The 13,902-nt window shown below is 47.4% G+C and overlaps 1 protein-coding gene across 1 annotated transcript in view; it reads right to left on the bottom strand.

Annotated features, from left to right (window-relative positions):
- Positions 1–13,902, bottom strand: part of DMBT1 (deleted in malignant brain tumors 1) — an 89,144-nt gene that overhangs the window by 66,084 nt on the left and 9,158 nt on the right. Inside the window, 5 exon segments of the mRNA XM_074383027.1 lie at positions 1,286–1,609; positions 3,186–3,233; positions 7,246–7,275; positions 12,161–12,190; positions 13,252–13,563. Coding sequence (XP_074239128.1) covers positions 1,286–1,609; positions 3,186–3,233; positions 7,246–7,275; positions 12,161–12,190; positions 13,252–13,563 — 744 coding nt within the window.

The raw sequence follows: 13,902 nt of genomic DNA, 5'->3' as shown, positions 1-13,902 counted from the left end.
TTAATAGCATTTACTCTGGGATCCCAGAACCTAAAGCTTTTGTCATTTTTGTAACCATGTTAATTATCCACAAGTGTGTTAACTTAGAATCTCTGCTGTAAAATCTCAATGGAATAAAAGTGTGATGGACAGAAGGTCTGGGTCGACTGGTTGCATTTCGCCCTCTGAAAGCAGCCAGCGGCCATCCCTAGCCCACTTGAATCACTGCAATGATTGTGTGAGGGTGCATTCCTTCCTCGGTCGTTGAGTCGGGGTCTGTAGGCCGGACTTCTGCAGGCACTGGAGACTGATGGCTCAGATCCCAACTAGAGTTAAGGCGGAAGTGGTGGGGTATCAACACCCTGAGCTGATGCCCTACCAGAGCCCACTGTGAAGCCCTCAGTCCCTCGGGGACCCCACACACCCCAGCATTGCCTCCATTTCTGTGCCTATGGTCCACTCTCTGGGAATATAAAGGTCACTTTGGTGCCTGGGACCGGCCACAACAACCTGGGTATCAACAATAGGGAGCAGCACACAGCCACCCTAAGCAACGAGTTGACAAAGATGCCAACTCTCCCTTGAGCTGCGATGAGCCTGAGGTTTGACACGGATTCCTGGTGATCCTCTGGGAGGCTCCCCCTCCATTTGTCACTCGCTGCCATCCTCCCACCCTTACCCCACTTCCCCGCCTCTCTTCACAGTAATCATAAGTGAACTATTTAGACTTGAGCCCTTCCCTCTGAGTCAGTGGCTGACAGCACTCAAGGTAATACGGTGTTGAAGGGGAGGGGAGGCTTTACCAACCAGATCTCCAAAATGTGCTGTCCCTGAGAAGAAGCCTCAGGGAAAATAGTGGGTATAAGTTATGAGGATGTTCCTGGAGCAGAATAAAAGGTTCTTCATTTCTGCTGTCAGCATGCTGGACCCTGTGTCTGAACACTGGTGCCTCAGTCACCTCCAAACCAATGTTGGGGCACTGCCTGCCGCTTAGGGATCTGTGCTGACCATGTCATTGCACACACAGCTGGATAACCCCAGCTAAACTCCAGAGCCACCAGATGACCAGGAAAGGCTTGGTGAGTGGGGTCCCTGGAGTGAGAAACCTGTTTGTTACCATATTCTCTGAATATAGTCTGTCCCTAGAATGGGCTCAAGTGATTTTTTTTTCACTAGAGACAGGGTTTGCCATCTTACCCAGAGCTGGTCTTGAGCTCAAGCAATCTGCCTGCCTCAGCCTCCTAAAGTGCTGGAATTACAGGCATGAGCCACCACACCCGACCCTCCAGAGATCTTTGATGCCTACCTGAGCAGATGACACCAGCGTCTTCATGATGGCCACAGTTGTGGGAGAACCAACCATTGTGGGAGCAGCTCCAGAGGTAGGATTCATACCCTGAGCAGCGCACGTCATCCAGGACAATGGGTCCATAGCCCTGGCCAAACCAGGCATTTCCTGGAGCCGACATGGCCCAGCCACAGCCCAGCTGCCTGCAGACCACATTGGCATCACTGATGTCCCAGCTGTCATCACACACGGTGCCCCAGGAGCCTTGGTACAGGACCTCCACCCGGCCCTGACACCTGCCACCTCCATTCACCAGCCTCAGGGCCAAACCGGAATCGGATCCTAGAGGGAGGCACAACATTTCTCTTGCACATTCCTACTGACAGACAAGATCCCACGGCCTGCAGGGCATTCAGAGTCTTCCCCATTCAGAGTCTTTGAGAGAATCTCTAACTAGGCTGGGCTCTAACACACCTTGAAGTTAGAATTCTTCATGGGGAAGAGGAGAGTGACTGCTCCGCCCAAACCCAAGCCTTAGAGCTTCAGCTGGAGGACCTGCCCCTCCTAATCTACATCCTGGAGGGGGCCTGGAGATCCACATGACCCTTCTCTAAGCAGATCATGGGCTCTGCCTGATTCCCTCAGACAAGGGACACAGAACACCCCACACGGAAGAGCAGCACAATGACATCAGGCTGTCCTGGGAGGAGCTCTGATGCGTATCTGGGGTGCAAAAGTTGGCATAGAGCATATTTCGCACATGATCTTCCTGGCCAGGATGGCTGGGGTCAGCACAGGGCTGTGGAGATGGGGGAATCTAGGCTGTCACTCTGGACTGGAGGCTGATCCCACTGGTCTCTAATTCCAAAGTACAACAGGCTGTTAGAGACGCCACATTCTGACTGATTTCTCCCTACCCCTGCAAACAAGGGCAATGAAGGAAGCTTCACTCTAGCTGATCTCTGGGGCCCAGAAGGTCACTGTGTGCTCACAAGATTCCCTCCCATCCCATCCCCTAAAACTTTTCCTGAATCACAGTCAAGCCCATGGATGTAGTTGGCATCATGACCTATAGAAAGGGAAGAGTAAAGCCAGTCTCACCCGCAGTTCCAGTGTTATCTGTATTCTTCACCATAGGGAAGAGAAAGAGGTTAAGTCAGGCCTCACCCCATGGGCCACAGGGAGAGGGAAGCAGAGGGCTTGAGGAATAGGAGGGCCTGATGTATGTACCATCAGCATTTCCAACTGCTCCATGCCAACCCTGGGCGAGCCAGAGGCCTTGGTGAGAATGCTGTCCTTGAGCTTCTCCTAGGACCCAAGTTTCCCATGGGAAATGGGAAGTCAAGCCCGGGCTGCCAGAATCCCAGGCTGTATTGACTGTGTCTCCCAGATTTCTCACTGGAGGTACCCAAGGGGGATGTGCAGGACCTCTGGTGCCCATAAGCTGAAAGATTGTGATTTCTCTCTGTTAGGAAGAAACAAGGGTGGCCTAATATGGGCTTAGAGAAAGGGCAAGGGCGAGAATGCTGTCCTAGCAATTTGGCTATGTCAGCAGGTAGGCACCTGCCTCTCAAGGCCCTGCAGCCAGAGATCCAGCACCCTAGCCTGGCCAGGGGTCAGCACAGTTGGGTGAGGACCACAGGAGTGAGCTGCATGGATAACAGAATCTCTAGAGACAGGACAGCAGGCTCCACCTTGGAACTCCTTGGAGATGCATCTTCAACTTGATTCCTCCCCAGTCTCAGACAGAAACCATGGAAGAGATGCCTGTTCAGACCCGAGGACTTATTTGGAAGGGCCCCTCTTGGGAGCTAAGCACCCTACTCTCTATGCCCTCTGTGCCTCTTCTGGATCAGAGGTGAACCTAGGGGTGCAGTTGGGTAATAAGCCCACAGGGATCCCCCAGCATAGACATTACCTTCTGCTACAGTTGTCTCCAGGGGCACCTTCGAGGGAAACAGAGAAGCTGCAGAATGGAGAAAGGAAGAGCTCATTGATGCTAGCCCTCTCCTGGGGAGGGTTGGCCCATGGCTTCCTCCACTCTGAAGCAGAGGCTGGAAGCACAGGTGCTACGGGCATCCTCCATTGCCAAAAGCCAAACACGTGCCAACGGCTCTGTCACTCTGCTGGTGATAGGCTTGGCTAGGATGCCTCATGAGCATCCTTTGCCCTTGCTACTCTCCCCCCACCTCCTCTGCTGCCACAGCCTCTATTCAAAAAGTCACCCAGTCCATTCACAGCCCCGCCGTAGTCATAGGATTGAATGTCAAATCACATCTGTCTGTTTCTATAGGTCAAACACACCCTCAAATGACAAATATTCACCATCACTGAAATACTCCTGAGAAGGTGATTCAACTAGAAAGAAAGATGGTTTATAGAGAAAACCAACCTTTTCAGAATGCCAAAATAAGCCACTCACTAGGGGGCTGCATGGAAGACCATGTCCCCATGGGGAGCCCAGTCCTACTTGGTGCTTGGATTCTCAAGGGCACATCCTGTGCAGGGTGGCATGGGTTCAGTCCCGTCCACATAGCAAATGCCAGAGTTGCTCTAGAAGTGGACCAGAGCAACTAGAAGTTTAACCAGAAACTCCTCCTGGGGGAACATGTCATGATCAAAGGACCCCCTTGGTGTCCACACATCCGGGCACTATATGAACAACTGAAATCAGCACTGGGATTTGCTGGGTTGGGTCCAGGAGAAGCTCTCTTTTCCACTGACGATGTTAAGTATCTCTTATTTGCCGTTTAATTCCCAATGAAGAGAATGCTTTCGTTCACTCCTCTATTTGATGTTGGTATACATTCACATCCTAGGGTCCAGCAGTCCCCCTATCCTCCTCAGCCTTTAAAAGAGGAGAAACTGCCACTTGGGAAGATGTTTATTTGGTGTCCCAGGCCAGGGGTGGTCGTGATGCTGCTCATCAGAACCAGTCCATGAGGTGATTGCATTGGCGGGCTCTGAGGGACTGAGACGGAAGCCTGCCTCCCCGACGCCCAGCTTCAGAAGGACAGGCAGATGATCCCTTGACCTTCACTGTCTCTGAAAAGGGGCAGTACCACCTGCTCTCCAACATCAACTAGAACATAACTTACAACAAAGCAAGTAAAGTGCAGAGCACACACATGTGTACATACACAGCTCACGTGTTGTGATACTGACTCAGACGTGCACATGCAGAGAGTAAGGTGATATCCACAATACCTGAGCACACGACACCAGCATCTTCCCTGTGGGCACATTCGTGGTTGTACCATCAAGCTGTGGGGGCAGCTTGACAAGTAGGGCTCCCTTCCCGAGCAATGCACGTCACCCAAGAGAATGTTTCCGGAGCCCTGACCAAAGTGGGCCCCTCCCAGGGCTGACACAGAATAGCCACAGCCAAGCTGCCTGCAGGCAACATCGGCATCCTGGGTGTCCCAGCTGTCATCACACACAGTGCCCCAGTAGCCTTGGTGCAGGACTTCCACCCGGCCCTGACACCGGTCACCTCCACTCACCAGCCTCAGAGGCAGCCCTGCAGTGACACAGCGGGAAGCCCTTACCCCGGTGCTCTCGGCCCCCTTGACTTGCATCCCTGCCCCCCTCATTCCACTTTCGTCCTCTGACCAGACCTGACACATCCCTTTGCTTCCACGTTCTGTCTTTGCCCTCCTCTCCTTCTGTATTTTCCCCCTGGAGAACCTCATGCACTCTGAGAACTTTCTAGAGGATCCCCAAATCCACCTCTCTGTCCCTGACTCAGCCCTGACAGTCAAGCTCTAATCTCCAGTGGCCTCCTGCCCATCCCACCCCATCCATCACCCCAAACAGTGTCACCTCTTCTTTCCGTTTGAATTAAGGATCTCACCATGCTCCACACCAACCATGCTGGGAATGTGGGCATCACACTCGACTCCTCCTTCTCCTCACATCCTATATCCAACATCACCAAGTCCTTTCCTTGTCATTTTCACTGCCGTTTCACTGGGATAGGCCTTCATCCCCTTGAACCTGGCCTACTCCCAGCTGAATCTTCAATCTCTGCTCCTCCTTTCTCTAGTCCATCCACATGCATTGATTCAACCAGCACTGATGAAGTGCTTACTCTGCATTCATTTTTGTGCTAAGAGGAGTCATCGGTCTCCAGATGGTTTCCAAGTTTTATCTTTACAAAGTACAAATATATTCATCTCACTTCCCTGCTCAAAATGCTTTAATACGCTCTCCACTTCCATCAGAATCAAGTCCAAGAGCGAGCCTCGACCGACTTTTCCAGCCTCCTCTCCTGGAAGGGGCTGAGACAGCCTGTGTCCCACCATGGAGCTGGCCATGCTGGGAAGTCAAAAGCCACCATGTTCCTGCCAGACACGATGCCACTAGACCACCCACCGGGGTAAGCTGCATTAACGTTGCGAGGAAAATAGGCACAGGTCCTGAGGGCGCAGCCCACCCTCCTAATGGCGGGAGCCAGATCCTGGGTATGGCTTTTCAATGGTGAGTTTGAGGTTACAAGAAACTTGTGGCCACAGAGTGAGAGGCTAGAATGGGATGAAACAGGAGGGGGCAGGTTGCTTTTCCTCCTGGAGGGAGGAAGGCCAGCTGGGCCATCTTCAGGGCATCCCAAGGTACATTCTGGACCTCCCATGCTCTGTCCCTCCCAAGTCTCAGGAACATAAACCATGGAAGAGGTGCCTGTTCAGACCTGGGGCCTTATTCAGAAGGGCCCCTCTTAAGAGCTAAACATCCTACCTTCTATGCCCTCTGCACCTCTTCTGGATCAGAGATGAACTTAGGGGTGCAGTGGGGCAATGAGTCCCCTCCTGGTCACCCTGTGAATAGTTCCTCCAGAAGAGTGCTCCGTCTCCCTGCCTCAGCCTTTTCCTTGCTACATGTTGGTCAGAAAGCTGCCTTTCCCAGCCCATTTCTTGATCTCTCAAGGCATGTCCTAGAAGGGGAGGGACTGGCCTCAACAGTGCCAAGGGCCCAGGGGCAGAGTCATCCTAAGTGAATACATAGGAGACTCTGAAAAATCAAACTTGGGCACAAAGGTCTTCACACGCTCACTGGAGAGACAGGGACATTAAGCCAAAGTCAAAGACCAGGGCAGGGGCAGAAGGAGGCACCTATCCTTGACTCAAATCTCTACCCTGCTACTCACCAGACACATGACCTTAGACACAGAAATATTGATAAATTACCTAACTGTGCCCTGCTTTTCCCATCTGCAAAATGGGTATAATCATATTACTTGGCTCAAAGTGTTCTTGGGAAGATTTCATGATAATAGTACCCACTATGTGCATTAGTTGAGCACTTACTGTGTGCCACGTGGCATTTTAAGTCTTTTTAAAATATAGCAACTCATTTCATACATGAAAATCATTTGATACAGGGTGCATAACAAGTGCTTGGTAGACATTAGTTATCTTCCAGATATCTGTCATTATTAGTGAAAAGAAAAGGGGAGGCAGGTGTGGGTGCCTCATGCCTGTAATCCCAGCACGTTGGGAGGCTGAGGTGGGCGGATCATGAGGTCAAGAGATTGAGACCATCCTGGCCAACATGGTGAAACCCTGTCTCTACTAAAAGTACAAAAATTAGCTGGATATGGTGGCATGAGTCTGTAGTCCCAGCTTCTCGGGAGGCTGAGGCAGGAGAATCGCTTCAACCCAGAAGCAGAGGTACCAACCTTTTGTTTCAACTACCTCTCCTCACACCAAACTGAAGCTAATCTCATCTTATAAATGGCCGAGAGCCAGAGAGCAAGAAGAAGGAGAATGACAGCTGGGATTGACTGGGTGTGCACCTGCGACATGCCAAGGGTCTTGGCACCCATGTCTCCTGCCCACCCCTCCGCACCCCCAGCATTCCTGCATTTGACAAGGTGGGCATTTGCTCTGTGACCACAGCTGTGATCAGCCTCAGCTAGCCAACAGCAGCAGAGGGAATCTGACAAACCCCACCAGGGAAGAGGAGTGAAGAAAAGTTCTTACCAGCGTCTGTAGTCCCTGGGATCCACTCACCTGGAAAGAACGTAAATTCGTTTTAGAAACACGATTTACAAATAATTTCCTACAAGTCACAGAAATTGGCTTTCGCTTCCCCGCACAATCACACCAGAGGGCGCTGTGGCTCAATCTTGGGTTTGTGTGTCTCTGAGGTTCTTGCTCAATGAGTTTCACAACAGCAGATTAAAGCAAGTGGATTGGATATGAGGAGCGCCATCATTTTAGGTGTAATGAAGCACATGTCTCTACTAGCCCCCTAACGCTACGGCTTAGAGCGACGGGATGTAATCTATGCACGGAGAAAAGGGCTGGACAAGAGAAGACAGTTTAAGCTGTTGTCCTGTCTGCAATTTGAGGATAGCTGCCATTGACAACAGCCGCTTGGACGCCCCCTAAATAAGAAAATATGTTAGTGTCAGATGTTCTGTTCCTTCTGACCCGTAACCTGAAAACATTTTATTCTATCTTGAAGCAAATAGAAATCTAGAGATCCATGGATCTTTGAATTCAGTGAGGCCAGACAAGGTCCGTCGGACTCAATTGTAGCTTTTGAGTTTCTTTTTGAGCACTTCTAACTATACTTGTGAGTACTGATGTTGCATAGCTTTTATATATTTTAGAGGTCTTTCAAAGATTAGAGAGAATATGTATTCATTTAAAAAATAGGATAAAACTCATTCTATCCTGTAATTACCATATGGATCCATTAGATCCTTTTATAAATCCAAGATTCATTATTGGCATCTGACTTCACTTTTCCTGTATCTTGAAACATTTAACCATTTTATCATCCAAGAAATTATTGCATCATTATTCATCAATTATTATATTGTAAGAAAAGGGTAGAATGGTGACGCTGCCTAGAGGGAAGAAGAAATGGTGATGTAAGTCATCATTCTTCCATGCCCAAAGCATTGTTTTCTTTCAAGAAGTATTTTTTTTTTTTTTTACGATTGGAGACACTGTCTTCATAGTCTGTTTTTAGCTTTCATTGAATGCAGTTAAGAATTCAAATTTTTTCATTATCTACTAGTGATGGCAAAGAGAAGAAAATTAACAAAGGAAGATATTTTGCAATCATTAGATGAACCAGAAGAGGAATATAAAGAGACAAGACACAGCACTCCAGATACTAATAATGACAGAACTGATTGTACAACAGATCAGACTATGAGTCTTCAAATGATGATATCCTAGAGGAATTTCTCAAATTCAAGAATCCAGGAGTCAATAATATAATTCTAAGGTAAAATATGATGCTCTTACCCACTTCGATAGGGATTTTATCACGATATTTTGTAGCAAGAACCTGGACCATATTATTTTGCTAATAAAAGACATGTAGTAGTATTCTTTTGTCTTTCGTGATGCTTATATACCAAAATCTATGTGATACAAAAAGGTCTGCTATGTTTAAATTCTTATTAACATTTCCAACATAGTTTCTTTCATTATTCCTTTTCTTTTTGCTTCCTGGTAAAAGGAGGATTAGGCATTTGACCAAAGTATCAGATGATTATTTTATTTTTAGAGACAGAGTCTTGCTCTATTACCCAGGCTGGATTCAAATTCCTGGGTTCAAGCGATCCTCCTGCCTCCAGTGCTGGAGTAGCTGGTACTACAGGCATGTGCCACTACACCCGGCTCCTCAGATTCTTTGTAAATGTGGGTCCTGAGAGCATGACACTCATGGTTCAGAAATTTGAATTTCTCTAACAGAACCAACAGACCAGTAACAGGACTTGCTGTTTATGGCAGAGAACTGCTTCACCTGCCTCAATAGCCTGCATGTGAAGTCCAAAATGGGCTTCCCCAGCTGCCCTGCTTCGTATTGATGGCTTAGGAAGGAGGCCGCTGACACCATGTGACTACACACCCCTGATAAGGAAGCAACTCACAATAGAAACCAGGACATTCTTTCAACAGAGATAGCAAACTAGGGAACATCTGTACCAGAACATCCCCACCTCATTTTTCACATGCCATCCCTGCTCCCACACTCAAGCACATGCTGACTGACGTGCCTGAGAGATCCTGCCATTCAAAACTCTGCCATTTAAACAGTCTGCATGACACCATGCAATTCCCACTGCCAATGAGTATCCTGGGTATCCCGCTTAATTTCATGGCAGTCAAACTCATCCAACTCACAAACTCAGAGCTCCAGGGCCTTGACAAGGCTCATCTATAGCACAGAACAGAACACCGAAGTTGTTTCTGGTTCTGCTATGTCCACACATTTTGAATAGACCCTTTTTCATCTATTGAGATGAATTTTTAGTTTTCCAAGAATCAACCACATAGCTGTAGATAACCCCAGCTGCCATTGTGGGCATGGTAGTAAATTACCTATAAGGGGAGGTTCCCACTTGTAATTTTTTTTTTTTCCAGGAAATGGAGACAGGCTGATGTCTATCACTGGGGATCAGTGTCCAACATAGCTAAGCCATCAGAATGGCCCAACCAGAAGCCACCAAGAGATCTGTCAAGGTATTTCCCAAAGACATAAGCATTTTCTAAGAGATCTGGTGTCTTTCCATTTGAACTGTCACTGCCACAAATCTCATGAAGATGAGAAACATATCTATTGTGTATTTACTGCTGAGGAAGCGTTTGAGCAAAAAAAAAAAAAAAAAAAAAAAAAAAAGAATAGGCAAGGTATCATCAAGCTAGCCCATGTCTACCAAGTAGGCTACTCCATTGAAGCTGGGAGAGAGGCCGAAGAGCAGGAGCAGTATTGGGAAGAGAATCGAAGCAAGCGTTCATTTTGACTTACCGTGAAGTCTTACTGTGTCTTCATAGTTCCTTGAAGATAATACCGTTTTTACATATATTATCTCTTTTAACCTTCCCACCAACCTTGCCATCAGCACTTACAGATGAGAAACTGAGGCACAGACATTTGGAGGGTAGGTAAGGACACGGAGACTGTGACATCCCTGTCCACCATGTTCCCCTGTACTCCCTCCTGCAAAACCACGGTCTGCTACCACCCAGTCCTGTGGTTCTTGCTGATGCAAGGAAGGTGGTCCACGCTGACCTACTTTCCCCGGCCCACCAAAGGTGGGTCTTCAATGCGAAGTCACCCAGCAGCCTTGACCAAAGCTCCACATTGCTTTTCTATTGACTTTGCAGCACTATTCAAGATAAGACCATTTTGATCCTCGCAGTTTTCATCTTTAAGAAGGTGGTAAGCCCTTACCCTTCATCCACCACAAGCACACAGGTTATCTCACACTCCCAGGCACTGTCTTTCCTGCTCCATAGTCTGCATCTGTCTCAGCAGGGTTTAAGGATTTTGTGGATGGGAGCCTCATGTGAGCCCTTGCCATGGAGTCTCACTGTCCCCAAGTGAACGGAGACAGCCCGAGGGGATGGTGTGGAGGAAGTGGAGGATGTTACAAAGTGGATATGCTGATGGATTGCTCATTGCTCAATGTGTCGTTTGAGACATGACCAAGAATGAGCTCTCCAGAGATTTCCTCACTGACCATGTCTGCAGGCCTATCCCTGCCCTCTCTCCCGGGATTTAGACAAGGACCTAAAAAGCATGTAAGAACCGAAACTGACAGCAGCTGTGCACGCACCTGTTCTTTACCCCTTTATCCCCAAAGACCAATATTTTCCTGCCACCAAAGGCAAGCACCACTTTCCAAACTTCACTGATCAAAAGCCTTTTTTCCTAGAGCTTCAGCAAACGTATCAAGAATACAGAGAAATGGGACTTCAGGAGAGCCTCCCATCAGAGCACCACCCTGACTAGACAGCACATTAAGGCGGCTGAGCAGGGAGGACATATGGCTTCTGGGGGATGGTGGCTACAGTCAGTCTAAGTCTGTGCCTGTTTCTTTCAAGTTTCTGACAACAGTGCCAGAAGGGAAGAGGCAAACACTCTTCTTCCCCACTCTGCCTGGCTACTCCTGCACCTGCTCCAGACCTCAGCTCCCTGCGGCTTCCTCAGGGTCTCTCTCCTGATGAGCTGCTCACACCTCTCCTGCCATGCACTCTGGCTCCAGCGCTTTTCACATTTGTCATTGTGCCTGTGTGATCAGTTGATGCATCATCCCTGAAGGCAGGGGACATGTTCCCAAGCTGTGGGCTCTCCTGCTTAGAAGGCTCCTAGGAGGACTGGGGTTCTCCAGATGTGGTGGCAAAGATGTTAAGGCTATTTTGAGAGGTCAATGTTAAAAGTTCAGTGACAGCAATCTGCTCATGAAAAACTCTTTAATATCAACAAGTCAAACTTAGGACGTAGCCAAGAACAGTTGGGAACTGTTAAAAATTTAAATTCACTTGATGACAATAAATTAAAATAGGCAGCATTTAAAGGACACACACACACACACACACACACACACACACACACGCTTCTGTCACTTTCTTTGTAACTTCTGACCAAAGCAGTGCTTTCAAAATTACACTGCAAACACCAAAGTTTAATCCATATTGGGCCATGCAGGATGGTTTCTCAAACTGTGGTCTGCAAACCACCCTCATGTGTGATGTAAAACTGAGGATTCTTGAGCCTCACCTCAGGCCCTCCAAACAAGGGTCTCTAGAGGGAGGAAGAGGAATTCCAAGGATCTATTCAAACAAATACTCTAGTTGATTCTGACATGCATGAAGTTTAAGGTGAGATAAAATAAAATTGAAACACTCACACACACACACACACACACACACACACATACACATAACTGTATAACCATGTGGTCCATTCATGCTGAAAGAAGTTTCTTTTGCCTTTGTCTTTCAAGGAGGGACACAAATCGTAGTTTTATGGAGTCCTTATGCCATTCATTAAAGCTCAGAAAAGCAGCATTTATTCTTAAGATATAAATAACTATATAGGATTAAAAAATTATAAACTAATATAGGATATTCTTTTCAATGCACTTACTAAGTGTTGTGAGATGATCTGATTCAGCGGCTGAAAAGAAATAAAAGAAAAATCAGACACATGTATTTCACCCACAGGAATCCTGACCAAAACACCCACCTTTGAACCAATAGAGTGAGCCGTGAAGTAGAGCTGTGGCAGCTACACATAAACCCCATCAACAGATCCATAGTCTGCTCTGGAAATGGAATCCAAACTGATAACAATTTCATGAGTCTTTAGTGTATCCAAGGCAAAATGCAAAACTAGCCCCTGGAAATGTGGTGATTAAAAAAAAAAAGGTTCTGAATATCTTAAAAAGAGGTTTAATAAAATACTCAGTAATAACTTATACATTTGCTCCTGTATATTTCCTGCTGAAGATAATTTGTTATTTTAGTAAAATATAATTAACCCTTAATCACGGTAGAAAAGCAAATTAGGCTTGTGCACAAATGTGGGACTCGCTGCTTTTCTTATTTCTTTGAAAAAAAATTATCCCATCCAGCTTGTATTATGGGCCTGAGGAGTTGAGTTTGAGCGTTTTGAATTAATTTGCTAGCTTTCAACGAACTGAATGCAATTGCTTAAAGTGCAGATTAGCAATTACTTGGACATAAATTCAAAAAAGTCAAGTGATGTGTTGACAAAAACCAGGGGAGATGAAAAGGCCTTTTTTTTTCCATAAAATGACAGAGATAATCATTTCTCAAGAATTACTACCTCTCTTAAGGTTATTGGGAGAATTAAAGGAGAAAATGTAGACGCAATTCTTATCCTACTAACTGGCACACAGTCAGCACACAACACTATGAGGTGCTAGAGTAATATCAGTGATGATGATCTGATTGCACAATTTCTACCACTCTTGTTTTAAGCATTTCACCTATATTATGTCATTTGGTCTTTATGGCAACTCACGATGGAAGGGTTTTTCCTCTTGGCTTATAGAGATGTAAACGAAAGCACTTAGAGGTAAAATAACTTGCCCAAGATATTAGTATTATTTCCATTTGCCTTTTAGGGAAACGGAGGCTTAGGGAGGAATAGCTATCATTGCTACTATGACTCTGCCCTGTGCTACACATTTGTATTATCTCTTGGAGGCCCACCTGAGCAGATGACACCAGCATCTTCACCGTGGCCACAGTTATGGGAGAGCCAGCCATTGTGGGGACAGCTCCACAGGTAGGACTCATATCCTGAGCAGCGCACGTCATCCAGGACAATCGGCCCTGAGCCTGGGCCAAACCGGGCATTTCCTGGGGCAGATACAGCCCAGCCACAGCCAAGCTGCCTGCAGACCACATTGGCATCATTGGTGTCCCAGTAGTCATCACACACGGTGCCCCAGGAACCCTGGTATTGGACCTCCACCCGGCCCTTACATCGGTCACCTCCATTCACCAGCCTCAGAGCCAAACCTAGAGGGAGATACAGAGATTTCACTTCTCTGTCCCTTGCCCTACACTGTGAGCAAAGACTCCAAAAAGACCTGACCATCTGAAACCCAGATTCCTCAGCATGTTTTCCTGTTTGAACTTAAGCTCAACTTTCCTGACTCTTCAGTAGAGTTTGGCCAACCTTGTGTCTTGAGGGGGCCCACGTGGCATCATCAACTTCAGGTCCCTCCTTGCTTCTGGCCTGACCTGTCAAGTCACGTTCCAATTGTGAAGAACCTGTCCCGCCCATGGCAACTCCTTCTCACCATTGGAAGTGCCCCACATGAGCACAGCACTGTGATGGGAATTACTCTGGATGTG

The sequence above is a fragment of the Saimiri boliviensis genome, chromosome 12, assembly GCF_048565385.1.
Source record: "Saimiri boliviensis isolate mSaiBol1 chromosome 12, mSaiBol1.pri, whole genome shotgun sequence".
NCBI lineage: Eukaryota > Metazoa > Chordata > Mammalia > Primates > Cebidae > Saimiri > Saimiri boliviensis.
This window is presented reverse-complemented; position numbering and strand designations above follow the sequence as displayed.